This window comes from Malassezia japonica, chromosome 1 (genome assembly GCF_029542785.1).
Source record: "Malassezia japonica chromosome 1, complete sequence".
NCBI lineage: Eukaryota > Fungi > Basidiomycota > Malasseziomycetes > Malasseziales > Malasseziaceae > Malassezia > Malassezia japonica.
Window position 1 is genome coordinate 31,828 of NC_083370.1, and position 15,900 is coordinate 47,727.

The 15,900-nt window shown below is 63.0% G+C and overlaps 10 protein-coding genes across 10 annotated transcripts; 4 read left to right on the top strand and 6 right to left on the bottom strand.

Annotated features, from left to right (window-relative positions):
* Positions 1-127: 127 nt before the first annotated feature.
* MJAP1_000017 (uncharacterized protein) lies at positions 128-441 on the bottom strand (the record flags this gene model as incomplete). Its single annotated transcript, XM_060263990.1, has 2 exons — positions 128-351; positions 375-441. 2 exons carry the CDS (start codon positions 439-441, stop codon positions 128-130), a joined length of 291 nt encoding a protein of 96 aa, XP_060119973.1.
* Positions 442-683: 242 nt separating this feature from the next.
* On the top strand, positions 684-1,610 carry TIF45 (eukaryotic translation initiation factor 4E; the record flags this gene model as incomplete). Its single annotated transcript, XM_060263991.1, has 2 exons — positions 684-1,226; positions 1,254-1,610. The coding sequence occupies 2 exons, from the start codon at positions 684-686 to the stop codon at positions 1,608-1,610; spliced, it is 900 nt and encodes a 299-aa protein (XP_060119974.1).
* Positions 1,611-1,744: 134 nt separating this feature from the next.
* Positions 1,745-3,373, bottom strand: MJAP1_000019 (uncharacterized protein; the record flags this gene model as incomplete). Its single annotated transcript, XM_060263992.1, has 1 exon — positions 1,745-3,373. The coding sequence occupies one exon, from the start codon at positions 3,371-3,373 to the stop codon at positions 1,745-1,747; it is 1,629 nt and encodes a 542-aa protein (XP_060119975.1).
* A 352-nt stretch (positions 3,374-3,725) lies between these two features.
* On the top strand, positions 3,726-4,774 carry HEM2 (porphobilinogen synthase; the record flags this gene model as incomplete). Its single annotated transcript, XM_060263993.1, has 3 exons — positions 3,726-3,736; positions 3,762-3,853; positions 3,876-4,774. 3 exons carry the CDS (start codon positions 3,726-3,728, stop codon positions 4,772-4,774), a joined length of 1,002 nt encoding a protein of 333 aa, XP_060119976.1.
* Positions 4,775-5,692, bottom strand: MJAP1_000021 (uncharacterized protein; the record flags this gene model as incomplete). Its single annotated transcript, XM_060263994.1, has 4 exons — positions 4,775-4,933; positions 4,959-5,403; positions 5,432-5,642; positions 5,665-5,692. 4 exons carry the CDS (start codon positions 5,690-5,692, stop codon positions 4,775-4,777), a joined length of 843 nt encoding a protein of 280 aa, XP_060119977.1.
* Positions 5,693-5,756: 64 nt separating this feature from the next.
* On the bottom strand, positions 5,757-6,521 carry CWC15 (complexed with cef1p; the record flags this gene model as incomplete). Its single annotated transcript, XM_060263995.1, has 3 exons — positions 5,757-5,771; positions 5,794-5,822; positions 5,846-6,521. The coding sequence occupies 3 exons, from the start codon at positions 6,519-6,521 to the stop codon at positions 5,757-5,759; spliced, it is 720 nt and encodes a 239-aa protein (XP_060119978.1).
* Positions 6,522-6,565: 44 nt separating this feature from the next.
* Positions 6,566-7,898, top strand: MJAP1_000023 (uncharacterized protein; the record flags this gene model as incomplete). Its single annotated transcript, XM_060263996.1, has 2 exons — positions 6,566-7,762; positions 7,797-7,898. 2 exons carry the CDS (start codon positions 6,566-6,568, stop codon positions 7,896-7,898), a joined length of 1,299 nt encoding a protein of 432 aa, XP_060119979.1.
* A 6-nt stretch (positions 7,899-7,904) lies between these two features.
* On the bottom strand, positions 7,905-8,960 carry TRM10 (tRNA (guanine(9)-N(1))-methyltransferase; the record flags this gene model as incomplete). The annotated part of the gene is made up of 1 exon (XM_060263997.1): positions 7,905-8,960. One exon carries the CDS (start codon positions 8,958-8,960, stop codon positions 7,905-7,907), a length of 1,056 nt encoding a protein of 351 aa, XP_060119980.1.
* A 130-nt stretch (positions 8,961-9,090) lies between these two features.
* On the top strand, positions 9,091-14,005 carry GCV2 (glycine dehydrogenase (aminomethyl-transferring); the record flags this gene model as incomplete). Its single annotated transcript, XM_060263998.1, has 4 exons — positions 9,091-9,467; positions 9,490-10,002; positions 10,025-10,783; positions 11,014-14,005. The coding sequence occupies 4 exons, from the start codon at positions 9,091-9,093 to the stop codon at positions 14,003-14,005; spliced, it is 4,641 nt and encodes a 1,546-aa protein (XP_060119981.1).
* Positions 14,006-14,094: 89 nt separating this feature from the next.
* Positions 14,095-15,756, bottom strand: MJAP1_000026 (uncharacterized protein; the record flags this gene model as incomplete). Its single annotated transcript, XM_060263999.1, has 1 exon — positions 14,095-15,756. The coding sequence occupies one exon, from the start codon at positions 15,754-15,756 to the stop codon at positions 14,095-14,097; it is 1,662 nt and encodes a 553-aa protein (XP_060119982.1).
* Positions 15,757-15,900: the final 144 nt, after the last annotated feature.

The window sequence follows — 15,900 nt, forward strand, 5'->3', positions numbered from 1 at the left end:
TGCAGTAAAGATCGAAACGAAATATAGACAATTTATCAACAAGGGGGCGTGCTCAGCACGTTTCAGTGCGGTCAACGCAACAACGATCGAAACAGAATATAGACAACCATAGCAGTGTGCTCAGCACTTACGCCGGCGCAGCCTTGACGCCGTCGGTGGGCGCGGCCTGGGGCGGGGGAGCGCTGTGGGCCTGGCCGTTGATGCTGCCGAGCCAGGCGGTCGCCCAGCTGTTGGCCTGGCTCAGGACCGAGGAGTCGCCGCTCGGGGCGTACTGGGTGGCGTAGCTGTTGGCTGCCTTGAGGGCGCCGCTGGCATCGCCGGCCCAGCTGGGCTCAGCACGCTTACGGATGGCTGTTTTAGCGATTTTTACGTACGATCAGCGTTCGCGGTGGTGGCGATAGCCGCGACGATAGCAGACACGAACAGGGTGCGGAAGTACATGGTGTGGGAAGTGAAAAATGGGGAGAATGGGCAGAGCTGCCAGGGGCTAAGCCTCAAGGCTTGCGTGACATGTTAGCCGATGCGTGCCGCACGGGAATTGGCGTCACTCCACCGATGATTTGTCAGCAGCCTAATGAGGTCGGAAAAGAGGTTGGGAACACGACTTCTTTCACTCGTCCTTGCTGCGCGGTTCTTTGCAGAGGACTGCTGGTACTGTCCAGTCTTTCCTATTGAATTTTCTAATGGCGTCTGAGCCATCGTCTCAGCCCGAAGGGGCGACTGCTACTGTTCCTGGTGCGGGCCAGAGTGCACTGCCCGCCGAGCCGCTTGCCTCGTCGCAGGCTGCGCTGGCCACCGCGCTCGAGGAGCACAAGGAGGAGCCAAGCACGACAGAGGCATCTGCCGAGAAATCGGACGACGGCGAGGTGCGCACCGTCTTCCAGGACCCTGTGAACTTTAATGTGAAGCACCCGCTGTACAATTCGTGGACGCTGTGGTTCGACAACCCCCTGCACAAAGGCTCGTCCAGCGCCAAGGAGCGCCGTGAGAGCTGGGGCGCGAATCTGAACCAGGTCGGCAAGCTCAACAGCGTGGAGGAGTTCTGGGGCCTGTACAACAACATTGTCCCCCCCTCGAACCTGCCGCAGAGTGCCAACTTTTACCTGTTCAAGGAAGGCATCCAGCCGGCGTGGGAAGATCCTGCGAACGGCAACGGCGGCAAATGGAGTGTGCAGCTTCCGCGTGAGAAGCACCGGAGCCAGATTGATAAGCTGTGGCTTTATACCGTACGTTGCAGCATGGCTAACAGTTAGATGCTCTCGGCCATCGGCGAGACGCTCGAGACGCCCGCGGCAGACAAGCGGCCGCCGCCCTCCTCGCAGGAGGAGATGGTGACCGGCGTGATTCTCCAGGCGCGCTCCAACTTCTACCGTATCTCGGTGTGGACGCGCCGCGCGGACGAGTGGGACGTGGAAGTCCCCGAGGGCGAGGAGCCGTCCGAGTCGGTCCAGGTCGGCCGGCGCCTCAAGGACATTGGTCGATTCCTCAAGACCGACGTGTTGGGATACCCACTGGACGCCAAGGTCGGAGGCGGCTTCTCGTCCGAGGTTGAGTTCCAGAGCCACAAGGACAGCGAAAAGAAGCGTGGCAAGCGGACGCTTGTCAACTAAAGCAGTGTTCTCGTAGTCACTTTTTTTTCTCATACAAAATGCGAAGCTTGCGCGATCAACAGCATCACGCCGATCAGGTATATATGCTACAGGAATCGCAGCGCGGCCAAGCAGCAGCTTGGCGCACACGCCACTTACGAGGAGGGCGGCACCGAGTTGGGCACCTGGGCAAGCCACGGATCCTTGAGGATCTCGTCGGTCATGCAGCGCATCTTGGGGTCCGGGCACAGCATCTTTTTCAGCAGCGGGCGGCACTCGCGTGGCGAGAGGTTCGGCAGGGGACTCGGCACCGGCGTGTTCAGGTACGAGTGCACAAACTCTTGGAACGTCGTGTCGGACATCTTGGCCACGCGCCACGGGAGCTCTTGGCACTCCATGCAGTAAAAGACCACGGCCGCGGCCCAGATGTCGACGAGGCGCGCGTCGTACTCTTTCTGCTCAAACTGCTCCGGAGCGATGTAGGGCTCCGAGCCGCAGAGGCCCTTGCTGTAGTGCGTCGACTTTTCCCAGCACATGCGGAATACGTCGCTGACGCCAAAGTCGGTGATCTTGATGTTGCCTTGGCCGTCGAGCAGCAAGTTCTCGGGCTTGATGTCGCGGTGCGCGACGCCCATCGAGTGCAGGTAGTGGATGCCCAGCAGGGTCTGCTTGAAGTAGGACTCCATCTCGGTCTGCTTCATGCCGCCCTTCTTGATCGCAGCGTAGAGATCGCCGCCATGGCAGTACTCCATCACCTCGCACCAGTGCTGGTTCTCGTCCTGGACCAAGTCCACGGTCTCGACAATGTTGACGTGGTGCAGCGTCGAGGAGATACAGAACTCGGACGTGAGCTTCTTGACGTATTCCTTCTCGGACTCGTTCTTGCGGCGCTTGCGGAACTCTTTGACGGCATAGAGCTTCTCGGTACTCTTGTCCCACTTGTGCGCAATGCGCACCACGGCCGTCGCACCTTTGCCGATCGCCACACGCTCGCACGTTCCGTACTTCTTCAAGAGACTCGCCACCTCGCCAGTCGCCGGGCCGACGTGGCCGTGCGCGCTGCTCTTGGAGCTCTTCTTCTTTTCCTTCGGCGGCTTCTCCGACTTGCCCTGGCCAGATGTGGCGCTCTGGCTGCCGTCGGAGCGGTGCGAGGCCGTCGAGCCACGGCGGTTGATCATGGGGCTGTTCATGATCATGTCGCGCAGCGTCGAGCCCGCACCGCTCTTGGTCTTTTCGGGCGGGGGTGCGCCGCGTGCGCCCGCATCCCAATCCTTCAGCGCAGAGGCGGTGAGGCGGTTGCCGGATGCAATCGTCGTCGAGGAAGCATTTCCGCCCGCGGACTGCTCCAGGCCGCCAAACGAGTTGTGACGCTCGCGCGCGTGGAACGAGGGCGTACGGCTCGGCGGCTGGCTCGAGGGCGACTTGATCTTCATCGCATCGGTCGACTCGGCAAGCACCTCGTCGTCACTGCGGCGCGTCGGGCTGCGCGACGAGTCGGTGCGGTCGTGCTGCGGTGTACGCGGCGAGTGCGGCGTCGGAGGCGTCGACGTATCGCGCTCGTGCGTGTCCTTGGAGCCGGGCAGCATGCGGCGCAGGATGTTGCGGCCGCTACGGTCCTTTTTCTCCTCGGTCGGGGCACTGGCAGGCAGCGGCGCCGCCTGCTCCGGGGGACTCAGCACCGTCGGCGGAGCAGGGGCCGTGTCGGGACGGACAGGCGAGGGAGGGGGCATCAGAGATGTCTCCTTGTCCTTTGCGGCGGCATCCGGCGCCTCGGCAGCAGGCATTTGCGCCACTGCGCCCAGCGACGGAGCCGTTGTCGGAGTGGATTGGGACACGTTTTGCATGGTCACACAGCGGTCAGACCACGTTCTCTCGAATCGCACAGGCCAACAGAGGCCAAAACTACGCGCCTAGAACGGCGGTAGTGGTGCAGAGGGTGTGATCCTCTGGGGAAAGGTCACCGGCGTAAATGGCCCCTGTGGTGCAACTTTGCGCACAGCGAGTCTAGGCCCGCCGTGTTTCACAGACACACGCGGCGCTGCCTGCGCCACAATTTCCCGTAGGCACGTGACAGAAGTCAGCGGAAGGCAGGTGGAACATGCTGCGGCTCGAGTGGAGGTTCGTGCGAACCACGCGATGGCGGAGAGGTAGGTGGTGGGGGGTCTGACGCAGTACGCTGTTGCATCCCAGCATCGCGACGCCGCTGGGCCGCGCGCTCCAGGCGCAGTCGCATGCCGTGACCAAGTCGGCGCTGATGTACCCGCGTACGTCGTGTGACTCACCCAGTCTTTATCACCGATGAGCCGGACGCCCAGGTGCCGCTCGGCGGCATGCCGAACCAGTACCGCTGGGGCGTGAACCGCCTCGAGGGATTCCTGCGGCCGCTAGTCGAGCGCGGCCTCCAGTCGGTGATTCTTTTCGGCGTGCCGGTGTGCAAGGAAAAGGACGAGACGGGCACGCTCGCTGACGACCCCGAGGGGCCGGTGATCGCGGCGATCCGCGCGATCCGCGCGACGTTCCCGAGCGTGTACGTCGCCGCGGATGTGTGTTTGTGCGAATACACCTCGCACGGCCACTGCGGCATTGTGTACGAAGACGGCACGATGGACAATGACAAGTCGGTGGCGCGCCTCGCCGACGTCGCGGTCGCCTATGCCAAGGCGGGTGCACACTGCGTCGCCCCGAGCGACATGATGGACGGGCGCGTGGGCGCGATCCGCGACGGACTCATCAAGGCGGGTCTCCGCAGCCGCACGACGCTCATGGCATACAGCGCCAAGTTCTCGTCCAAGATGTACGGCCCGTTCCGCGAGGCGGTGGCCAGCGCGCCGAGCTACGGCGACCGCCGGTGTTACCAGCTGCCGTCGAATGCGCGCGGCCTGGCGCGCCGCGCGATCACGCGCGATGTCCAGGAGGGCGCCGACATCATCATGGTCAAGCCCGCACTGCCCTACCTTGACATTCTCAGCGATGCACGCGAGCTCGCGCCGGACTACCCACGCGCGTGCTACCAGGTGAGCGGCGAGTACGGCATGATCCACGCGGCGGCGAATGCGGGCGTCGGCAACCTGCGTGGCATGGTCGAGGAGAGCATGACGTCGATGGTCCGCGCCGGCGCGTCGCTCATCCTGACCTACTTTACGCCCGAGCTGCTTACGTGGCTGGACGAGCCGCAGCCTATGTAGCTACGGCGCCTCCTCTTCTTCGTCCATATCCTTTGGCTCGGCCGGCTCCTCGTCCTCGCCGTACTGCACAATGTTGTCGATGCACGACAGGGCCATTGCGATGCTGTCCTCGTCGGTGAGGTCGAGCGGCAGAAACGAGACCATGCTGTAGTCCTCGATCTGAATAAGCGAAAGAAAAACGTACCAGCTGCACCACCGCATGGTTCAGCGCTGAAAACTTGGGGTTTGTCTCGGCGTTTGCCTCGTCGGCGAGCAGCAGCGGATCGGGGTCCATGTACCGCTCCATCTCTTTGCGCTGGATATACTTGGGGCCCTGCTTGTCGTTGTTGTGGTAGACAAGGTCCATCTTGGTCATGATATTGATATGAGGGACGTCGAGATTGATCATGGTGCTCATCGCGCTCAGCACGCCTGCAAAGTACTTGGGCTTGTCGTCCATAAAGTGTGAGTCGAGCAGGTAGGCGGCGCATACCCGAAAGTTGAACTGCTGCTGCATCAGCTGCACAAACCGTGTCATGACTGGATAGTGCGTATACAGCTCAATCTGGCCGGGGCAGTCAATGATCAGGTAGTCGTTGTCATAGTTCCCCAGCTCGTTCTCGAGCCAGTCGAGATTGTTGAGCAGGTAACTGGGTTAGCACAAAAAAAAAAACCTACTCAAAGCAGTAGATCAGACCACCGTTCGGGCCGAGATCCATCTCTTCCATTACATCCTCGAGCGAAATGAGCTCGCGCAGGTCGATCGACGGCTCGTACTCGAAGCGCTCCGCGGCAGGATCGAGATTAAAGAGGTGCACACTCCGGCCGAGACTGTGCGCATGGCTCACGAGTGTCGAGCAGAACGTCGTCTTGCCGGCGCCGGCGGGGCCTGCGTTAGCCAGAATACACACCCGTCACCAGCACTGCGTAGCGGCCCATGCGGGGATCGAAAAAGGACGTCGGCCTCCACAGCACGTGGCGGACTACGGTAGTGTACATAGAGCTACTTGATGTAACGCTGGGTGAGTAGAGAGACGTACGCTCATAAACTTTTTGTGGAACTCGGTGCCTGGGTAAGTAGAGGTGACGTACGTGTAAGATCATTGACAAAGCCGCGCTTCGACAGGTCCGTCGTGCCTGCGGCCTGGTTCCGGAAAATCAGGTCCTCGTCCCAGCGCTGCTCGGACGGTGCAGCGGCATGCGCCGTGCTGTCGCCGTGCAGCGCATTCTCGAGGTTCAATAGCGGGTTGCCCCGTGCGATCTCCTCTTCGCGCGTCATTTGGTCCTGCACCGTCTCGCGCTGTTCGCGCCGCTCCTGTTCTTCCCGGCGCTCTTGCTTGATCTTTTCGAGCTCGCGCAGGAGGGCCTCGGTATCGTCTTCCTCGTCCTCGTCCTCGTCTTCCTCGTCTTCCTCGTCTTCCTCTTCGTCGTCATCATCGTCGGCGGCTTTTTCCTTGCCTTTCGGCGCGTCTTCCTCGTCATCCGCGTCGAGGTCCTCGGCACTCCCGAGGAGCTTGCGCCGCTTCCCGTCGCTCTCTTCCTCCTCGTCGTCGTCCGCGTCCGGGTTGCGCGCCGCCTTGGCCCGTTTTTCGCCGGCAGCGAGCTCTTCTTTGAGCTCCTGCAGGGACTTGCGTTGCTGGTCGCCCGGTTTCCGGAACTTGAGCTTGGTCTGCGCAGGCAGAGAGTGCTTCGAAAACGCCTGCGACAGGTGCGCAATGTCCGACTTGCCCTTCGCCGGCTCCCACGTAGGACGGTGCGCCGACGACATGGTGGAGAGTTGCCACGTGACACCTTGTCCTGTGCACCGTAGGGATGGCAGGCGCGGTGGAGTCGTTCCTGGGTGCGTTTGGGGGCGCGTGCCGCGCGTCGGACGGCGCACAGCTCCTTGCGTGTTTCCGACTGGATCCACAAGCGTACGCTGCGCTGCAAGCGGCGCTCGGCGCGGGCGCCGCCGCGAATCTCGACGCGGTCGAATGGGTGAGCAGCAAGACGCACGACAAGCGTTTCCGCGCGCTGGCGCACGAGTTCCTCGAGTATGTCGCACGCGAGGCGCCTCCGAGCATCGCCGGCGGCGCGTCTGTGTACGATATGTGGGTCAAGGTCTTTTCGCAGGCAACGGCGATCTTTGCCTTGCCAGACACGGTCTGGTTTATCCCTACGCTCAAGCATCTGGCCCAGCAGCTCGTTACGCTGGCCATCCGCACCGACAAGCAGAGCGGCTCGCGCATGTATACCAAGACCATCGATGCGGCAGGGCGCCTCTCGAAATGCGCGGGCCTTGCGGCGAACGACCGGACGGCGCTGCCCGGCCCCGACACGAAGCGCGCCGCGGTGCTTGCGCTGGCCAACGCGAGCTTCCGCGCGTACTTTAAGCTGAACAATACGCGGCTGTGCGAGACGGTGCTCGGCTCGGTGCAGAATGCGATGCTCATGAACCGGCGGCACGGCGACGAGCAAGGGAGCGGCGAAGAGGTCTATCCGCTGGCCGAGCGTGTGACGTACCGCTACTACCTCGGCCAGATCCGGCTGATCCAGCACCGGATCCAGGTCGCGGCGCAGCACCTCGACTGGGCATTTTCGCACTGTTCGCAGCGCCAGTTTCACAACCGGCGCAAGATCCTCGCCTCGCTCGTCGCTGTGCACCTGATTCTGGGCCGGTACGCGTCGCCGCACCTCCTCGAGACGTTTGGTCTGACGGACGAGTATGGCAAGATGCTGTACTATCACAAGCTCGGCTACGGCCGCGGCGTCCAGCAGGAGCTGGAGCGCCACTGCGACTGGCTGCGCACCAAAGGGCTGTACATGGTGCTCGCCGAAAAAGCGATGCTCGGCCTCTGGCGGAACTTGTTCCGCCGGTGCCTGCGCCTCGCGCCTAGCCGCGGCGCCGCGCCCAACGCGCCGCCGACGCTGCAGCTCGCCATGCTGCTTGGCCCAGCGCGGATGGCATGGGGCGACGCGGCGCTGCAGGCCGAAGACATTGAGTGTATCGCCGCAAACTTGGTGGACCAGGTAGGTATACGCGCCGGGAGCGACTCACACACAGGGGCTGATGAAGGCGTACATTCTGCACTCGAAAGGGCTCGTCGTCCTGCAGAAAGGGCCGCACCTGGGCTTTCCACCGCTCGCTAGTGTGTACCATAGCTAGTGCGAGTCATTGGGAGGGCGCGTCGGTCGTCTCGGCAGCTGCGTCCGCCGCGTCGGCCTCGCCACCCTCGTTTTGGTGAAACTTTCGCGTGGGAAGGCCCCGTTGCAGCGCCGCCGTCCAGTTGCGCGTCTCGGTCCACCCCACGAGGATCTCAAAGACCTGGTTCACGGTGAGCACCTTGCGTGCGTTCATCCGCTGCCCCGCCAGGAACGCCGGGTCGATCGGCAGGCGCGCGGTGCGGATCCCCAGCGCCTCGGCCTTTTTTGCGCAGAGGTTCTTGTACCGATTGCGGTCGACAATCCCTCCAATAATATACGTTTTGCCCTCCTCGAGCGTGTCAATGGTATCGTCGGTATCGGCCGTGAGGTAGACAATGTCGTCTTTGCTGCTCGGCGCGACGTTCGCCCACGCCTCGTCCGCGGCGTCGCGCGCCTCCCAGAGCCGCTCCAGGCCGCCGTACTCGAGGAGCTTGACGCGCTGCCACCTGCGCCATGAGCCCTGGTTCTTCTCCTCCATATGCACCCCGACGCGGTCGCGAAAGAGGGACGACTCGCCGGAGCCCGCGGTGGGAAAGACGTGCGCGCCGCCGTGGGGCGGCGCAAATCCCAGCGACGCGCCCGAGACGCGCCCTGCCCCCGCAAAGACCACCTCCTGGAAGGGATTCGCGGAGCTGCGGTTCGCGCCGTAGAGGTACCCCAGCTGCGCCGCGAGCGACGTCGCCTCGTCGGCCGTCATTAGATCGTCAAAGCCGAGGTCCACCACGACGCGCGCGCCAAACGGCACAGCCGGCGTGCGCACGCGCGGCACGTACGCCTCGGGATTCTGTGCACGCTGCGCCTTGAGCTCGTGCCGCCGCTCCTTGCGCCGCTGGCGCTCCTTGGCGCGGCGCTCGTGCTTCGTCGCGTCCTTTTTTTCCTGGCGCAGCGCGCGCTTCGCGAGCTTCTTCGCGGCAGTCTTGCTCATTTCGACCTCATCGCCGGTGACGGGGTCCGTGACCCGCACCGGCGGCGCGCGCCGCTGTTGCTCCGGCGGCCGCGCGGCTTCGTCCTGCAAGTGTTCCATGCACGACACAGCCAAGCGGTTTTTTTGGTAAGCATGCGCATGTCACGCGCATGTGTTGTAGAGCCCCGTAGGTCCAAGGTGTATAGATGCACGGGCATCCCTTTCCTTTGCGCCAGCGGGGTGTCTTGCGATGGACTCGACCCAGCCCTACATGTATGCGACTGCCGACTCGTCGAATCCCTACGGCATGAGCGCGCGGGGCGTGTACGAGAGCAGCGCCGGTGCGGGTGGCGTGCCGGTGCGGCCAGCGAATGGCGCGGCGTACGGCGGCTATGGTGCGCCGAGCCCGGTGCCCCCCCCTGCGGGCCTTGGCCTCCCCGCTGGACTTGCCCCTCCCCTTGGAGCGGGAGCACCAGGGCCGGAGGAGAAGGAGGAGGACTATGTGTACTTTGTGCGCAATACGAACAACATTTCCAAGACGACGCTCGAGGCGGCGCGGAGTGCCAAGATGCGTCTTGAGCATGCCTACCGCCTCGCCGTCGACCAGGCGGTCGAGCGCAGCCGGAGGTGCGTGGATATTCTGACGCAGACGTGTCGAGCTCGAGAAGCGGCTCATGCAGCCCGCCGATGGCGTGCCTGTGCCCGAGGAGAAAAAAGCGCGGTACCTTGCGCAGCTCGGTCGCCGCGAGACGAGCTTCCTCCGCCTGCGGCGTACGCGGCTGGGCCTGTCCGACTTCCGCACGGTCAAGGTGATCGGCAAAGGCTCCTTTGGCGAGGTGCGTGTCGTGCAGAAGAACGATACCGGGAAAATCTATGCGATGAAGACGCTGCGCAAGAGCGAAATGTTCAAAAAGGACCAGCTCGCGCATGTGCGTGCGGAGCGCGATGTGCTTGCCGAGTCCAACTCGCCGTGGGTCGTGCAGCTGTACTACTCCTTCCAGGACTCGGCGTACCTGTACCTCTTGATGGAGTTTTTGCCCGGCGGCGATCTGATGACGATGCTCATCAAGTACGACACCTTCTCCGAGGACGTGACGCGGTTCTACATTGCTGAGTGCGTGCTCGCGCTGGAAGGCATCCACCAGCTCGGTTTCATCCATCGGTACGTTTCTGGACTAACCCAGCGATGTGAAGCCCGACAATATTCTCATCGATGCCAAGGGGCACATCAAAATGTCCGACTTTGGCCTCTCGACCGGTTTCCACAAGCAGCACGACAATGCATACTACCAGAAGCTGTTTGAGGACCCCGCGACACAGGCCTCGTCCGAGTCGAACCGCAACTCGGTGGCGGTGAACAGCATCACGCTTACGCTCAGCAACAAGGACCAGATCGCGACGTGGAAGGCGAACCGGCGAAAGCTCGCCTACTCGACCGTCGGCACGCCAGACTACATTGCCCCGGAAATCTTCCTGCAGCAGGGGTACGGCAACGAGTGCGACTGGTGGAGTCTCGGCACGATCATGTTCGAGTGCCTCTGCGGCTATCCCCCGTTCTGCTCGGACAATGCGCACGACACCTACCGCAAGATCCTGGCGTGGCGCGAGACACTGCAGTTCCCCGACGATATCCACCTGAGCCCCGAGGCGGAGGACATGATCCGCCGGCTCGTGAGCGCACCCGAGGAGCGTCTCGGGCGCAACGGCGCACAAGAGATCAAGGATCACCCCTTCTTTGCCGGCGTCGACTGGACGACGATCCGGCGCATTGACGCGCCGTTCGTGCCGCACCTACAGAGCGTGACGGACACGAGCTACTTCCCTACCGAGGACTATCAAGACGTGCCAGATACACCCGTCGGCGCAGACACCGACGTCGGCGCCAAGGACCTCGCGTTCCTCGGCTACACTTTCCGGCGTTACGAGGCGAACGAGGGCGCCTTGTAGCGCTCGCTGCCCCAACTGCCTCTTATGGTAGTCTGTACCACCACGTGATTACAAATCTTGCATGCAGTGTTAAAGCCTGAACGACCCGGTGCCCCTCTTCCCCAATTGCCGTAGCCATGATTCTCGCAAGGAGCTCGGTGGCGCTGCGTGCGCTGCCTCGCGGCGTCCTGCGTGCTTCTGTCGGCGCTTCTTTCCGTGTGAGTGCCTCGCCTCGTGTCGTTCGCAGCCTTGCGACGCAGTCGGACGGTGTCCGCCTCGACGAGCCGCGCCCCAACGCTTCGGTGTACGATGCGCAGGACACGTTCCTGCGCCGCCACGTCGGGCCGCGCTCGGCGCAGATCGAGCACATCCTCAAGACCCTCGGCTACAAGACGGTGGAGGAGTTTGTGGAGAAGACGGTGCCGGAAGAAGTGCGTCTCACGCAGACCGACTCGCTCGTCGACGCGATTCCCGCCTTCTCGGAGCAGGAGCTCGCCAAGCGCGGCGCCGAGATTGCCGCACAGAACAAGGTGTTCCGCTCGTACATCGGTATGGGCTACAACGCGACGATTGTGCCCCAAGTCATCCTGCGCAACGTGCTCGAGAACCCGGCGTGGTACACGTCCTACACGCCCTACCAGCCGGAAATTTCGCAGGGCCGCCTCGAGTCGCTGCTAAACTACCAGACGATGGTCAAGTCGCTCACCGGCCTCGACATTGCCAACGCGTCGCTCCTGGACGAGGGCACGGCCGCGGCCGAGGCCATGATCCTCGCTTTGGGCAATACCAAGGACAAGAAGAAGAACGTGTTCCTCGTCGACGAGAACGTCTCGCCACAGACCGTGGCCGTGGTGCGCGGCCGCGCCAAGGGCTTCAACGTCGAGGTCGTCCAGGCGCCGCTCGCCAAGGACGGCAAGGCGCAGCTCCCAGAGGACATGTCGCGCGTGATGGGTGTCTTGGTGCAGTACCCCAACGTCGACGGCGTGCTGTTCGACTACGCGTCGCTCGCCAAGGATGCCAAGGCGCAGGGCGCGCTCGTCGTCGCAGCGACCGACCTCTTGGCGCTGACCATGATCCAGCCGCCGGGCGAGTGGGGCGCAGACATCGCGCTCGGAAACGCCGCGCGCTTCGGTGTCCCGCCGGGCTACGGCGGTCCCCACGCGGGCTTCTTTGCGGTGACCGACGCGCTGAAGCGCCGCCTGCCGGGTCGCCTGATTGGTGTGTCGCGCGACGCAAACGGCCGTCCGGCGTACCGCCTCGCGCTCCAGACGCGTGAGCAGCACATCCGCCGCGAGAAGGCCACGTCGAACATCTGCACGGCGCAGGCGCTCCTCGCCAACATGTCGGCGATGTACGCGGTGTACCACGGGCCCGACGGTCTGCGCCGCATCGCCGCCAAGGTGCACGCCGAGACGCGTGTCCTGAAAAAGATCGTCGAGCAGCTCGGCTACTCGGTCCCTGTCGCGGACGGCACCTTCTTTGACACGCTCACAATCACTACCCCCTCGGGCGTTGGCGCGCAGGACGTGATCAACGCCGCGCTCGCCGCCGAGATCAACCTGCGTCCGGTGGACGCCTCGCGCGTCGGTGTCTCGCTCGACGAGACCGTCTCGCGCGAGGACCTGCTTGCGCTGGTGAACGTCTTTGCGGCCGCTGCGAACAAGGCGCCGCTCACGCTCGAGGCGCTCGAGCAGACCGCCAAGGAGCTCGGCCTGTCTGCCGACAAGCTCGACTCGCTCACGATCGGCGACGCGTTCCAGCGCACGACGCCGTTCCTGACGCAGCCCGTCTTCCACGAGCACCGCTCGGAGACGAGCATGCTGCGCTACATTCACTCGCTGCAGAACAAGGACCTGTCGCTGGTACATGCCATGATTCCCCTCGGCTCGTGCACCATGAAGCTGAACAGCACCTCGAGCATGGCGCTCCTGTCGAAGCCGGAGTACAACGCCTTGCACCCCTTTGCCCCGGTCGACCAGGCGGAGGGCTACCAGACGCTCATCCGCGAGCTCGAGCACGACCTCGCGGTGCTCACCGGCTTCCCGGCCGTGTCGGTGCAGCCGAACTCGGGTGCGCAGGGTGAGTTTACGGGTCTGTCGGTGATCCGTGCTTATCTTGACGCCAACGGCCAGGAGCACCGCAACGTGTGCCTGATTCCCACCTCGGCCCACGGCACGAACCCCGCGTCGGCAGTCATGGCCGGCATGAAGGTCGTCTCGGTCAAGACGCTGCCGGACGGCACCGTCGACCTCGAGGACCTGCGCGCCAAGGCCGAGAAGCACAAGGACGTGCTCGCCGCGACGATGATCACCGAGCCAGGCACGACCGGTATCTACTTCCCGAACATCAAGCAGGCCTTTGACATTGTGCACGAGTTCGGCGGCCAGGTCTACCTGGACGGCGCCAACTTCCAGGCGCAGGTCGGTCTGACGAACCCCGTGGTGATGGGCGCGGACGTGACGCATTTGAACCTGCACAAGACCTTTAGCATTCCCCACGGCGGCGGTGGCCCGGGTGTCGGCCCGATCGGTGTCGCGGCGCACCTTGCGCCTTTCCTGCCCGGCCACCCGGTGATCAAGACCGGCGGCGAGCACGCGATCGAGCCGGTCAACTCGGCGCCGTGGGGCTCCGCGTCGATCCTGACCATTGCCTGGGCGTACATTCGCATGCTCGGTTGGACCGGTCTGCGCACCTCGACCGAGGTCGCGCTGCTGAACGCCAACTACGTCGCCGAGAAGATCAAGGACAAGTACAAGGTCAAGTACGTCGGCAAGCACGGCAACGTCGCCCACGAGCTGCTCGTCGACATTGCCGACTACCAGCCGCTGGGCCTCAGCGTGATGGACTTTGCCAAGCGCCTGATGGACTACGGCTTCCACCCGCCGACGTGCTCGTGGCCGATCTCGACCGGTCTCCTGATCGAGATCACCGAGAGCGAGCCGTTTGAGGAGATCGAGCGCCTGGTCGAGGCTATGCTGAGCATTGCCGAGGAGGCGGAGGAGATCCGCGACGGCAAGCAGCCCAAGGACCGCAACATCCTCAAGCTCGCACCGCACACCATCGAGACGCTCACCGCCGAGACCTGGGACCGCCCCTACTCGCGCGACCGCGCCGCATTCCCGGTGCCGGGCCTGCGTAAGAACAAGTTCTGGCCCCCCGTGTCGCGCATCGACGATGCCTACGGCGACCGCAACCTCGTGTGCGAGTGCGGCGACGTGGAAGACTACACGGAGAAGTAAACGACAATCGAGGCTCAACCCTGTCGTGATGCACTTGGCCTTTTGTATGTGTATGTAAATGAGGGTACATAAATCTTCAACGATGCCCACTAGTCCCACAACATTCCCAGCAACTTTTTCCAACCGCGCGGCTCCTCCAATTTTTGCTCGGGATGCCGCTCGACCTCGTCGAGCGCCGCGCGGAGCGGTATGTCGACAAGCGACACAATTTTCGTTTTTTTTATCCATTTCCATAGGACAAACGCGGTAAGGACCAGCGGAATGTCGAGATAGCTCGATACAAAGCCGCTCGCACTCCAGTTGCCCCGCGTAAAGACGCTAAAACCGCCAGTCAGGAGGATGATGACGCAAACGACGAGCGCAACGGGCGTCGAATACGCCGTCCAGCGATTGTGCCACGGCAGCTCGCGCGTGGATATGCCTTGTTTCTTGAGCGCCAGGAGCATGCGATAATGGTTCAGCAGGATGGTGATCCACGAAATCAGCACACCACACGCCGTCAGGTTCACGAACCAGTAAAAGACGGTCAGCGCAGTGTTCGACAGCGACATGAACGCGAGCAACATAAAGGCGCTCTGCAGCGCGACACACACATACGGCACGCCCCAGCTCGTGGTGCGCAAAAAGACCTTGGGGGCCTGGTCCTTCAGCGCAAGGCCATAGAGGACACGCGTGCCCGCCAGCAGCGCCTGGTTCGCCGAGGACCACGCCGAGGTGATCACCACCGCATTCACCACCGAGGGAATCGCACGGATCTGCGCAGCGCTCGATGCAATGACGAACGGCGACTGCGCCGCGGTGCCAGACTGGTTGTCCAGACGTGGATCGTCGCTCGCGACCAGCATGCCGACGATGAGCACGGCAAGAATATAAAAGACGGTCACTCGCACAAATACCCGCTTGCACGCATTGGGGATTACTTGGCGGGGACTCTGCGTCTCGGCAGCGGCCATCGCAATCGATTCGGTGCCCGCAAAAGAAAAGACGGCAGACGTCATCACCGCCCAGTAGCCCAAAAACTTGCCCCAGGACCCGGATGCGATGTACTCGACAAACGGCCCGGGCGTGTCCCAGTAGTGGAATCCGAGGCGTGGCACTCCAGATACGCCACCCAGGTTAATCACAAGGCCGAGGATGATGAGAAAGACGATAAAGATGATCTTAAGCAGCGCAAACCAGTACTCCACCTCGCCATAGACACGGATCAGCGACATGCCCACCGCGGAAGTCAGCAGGATAAAGACAACAATCCACACCGCCGACGACACGTCCGTCCAGAACTGGAACAGGACACAGATCGCCGAGAACTCGGCTGGAATCGACATCCAGTTGCCGTACACGATATTGTATCCGATCGCGAAACCCAGCGCGGGGTCTACAAAGAATTCGGCATGGCGCACAAATGAGCCCGTCACCGGAAGTAGCGCAGTCACTTCGCCGAGCGCAAACTGCACCGCACACACGACCAGGCCCACGGTCGCGTAGCCCAAGAGCGCGCCGAGCGGCCCGGCGGTCTGGATCGCGCCGCCGAGGCCCAAGAAAAGACCTGTGCCGATCGCACCAGCGATCGCGATCAGACTGATATGGCGCTGGCGCAGTCCCCGCGCCAAGTCGCGTCCCTCGCGCAGTGTCACGAAAGCGTCGTCGGGCTGCGTACCGTGCCTTATCGCCTGCTCCTCGTCTGCGGCATCCACGCTCTTGTAACCATTCTTGTCCGGCTCCGTGTCGGCCATGGTGTCCGAGTCGGACATTGCGAGAAGTGGTGTTCGTTCCACGATGAAAAGCACTCCCTAATGGAGGAGAGGGCGCAGTGTGCGTGCCTGGCATCCTAAAATGGCGTGCTTCATTATAGTATGCAGCGCCTCCACTGTTGCGCCCGATTATCTTTGCTAAGC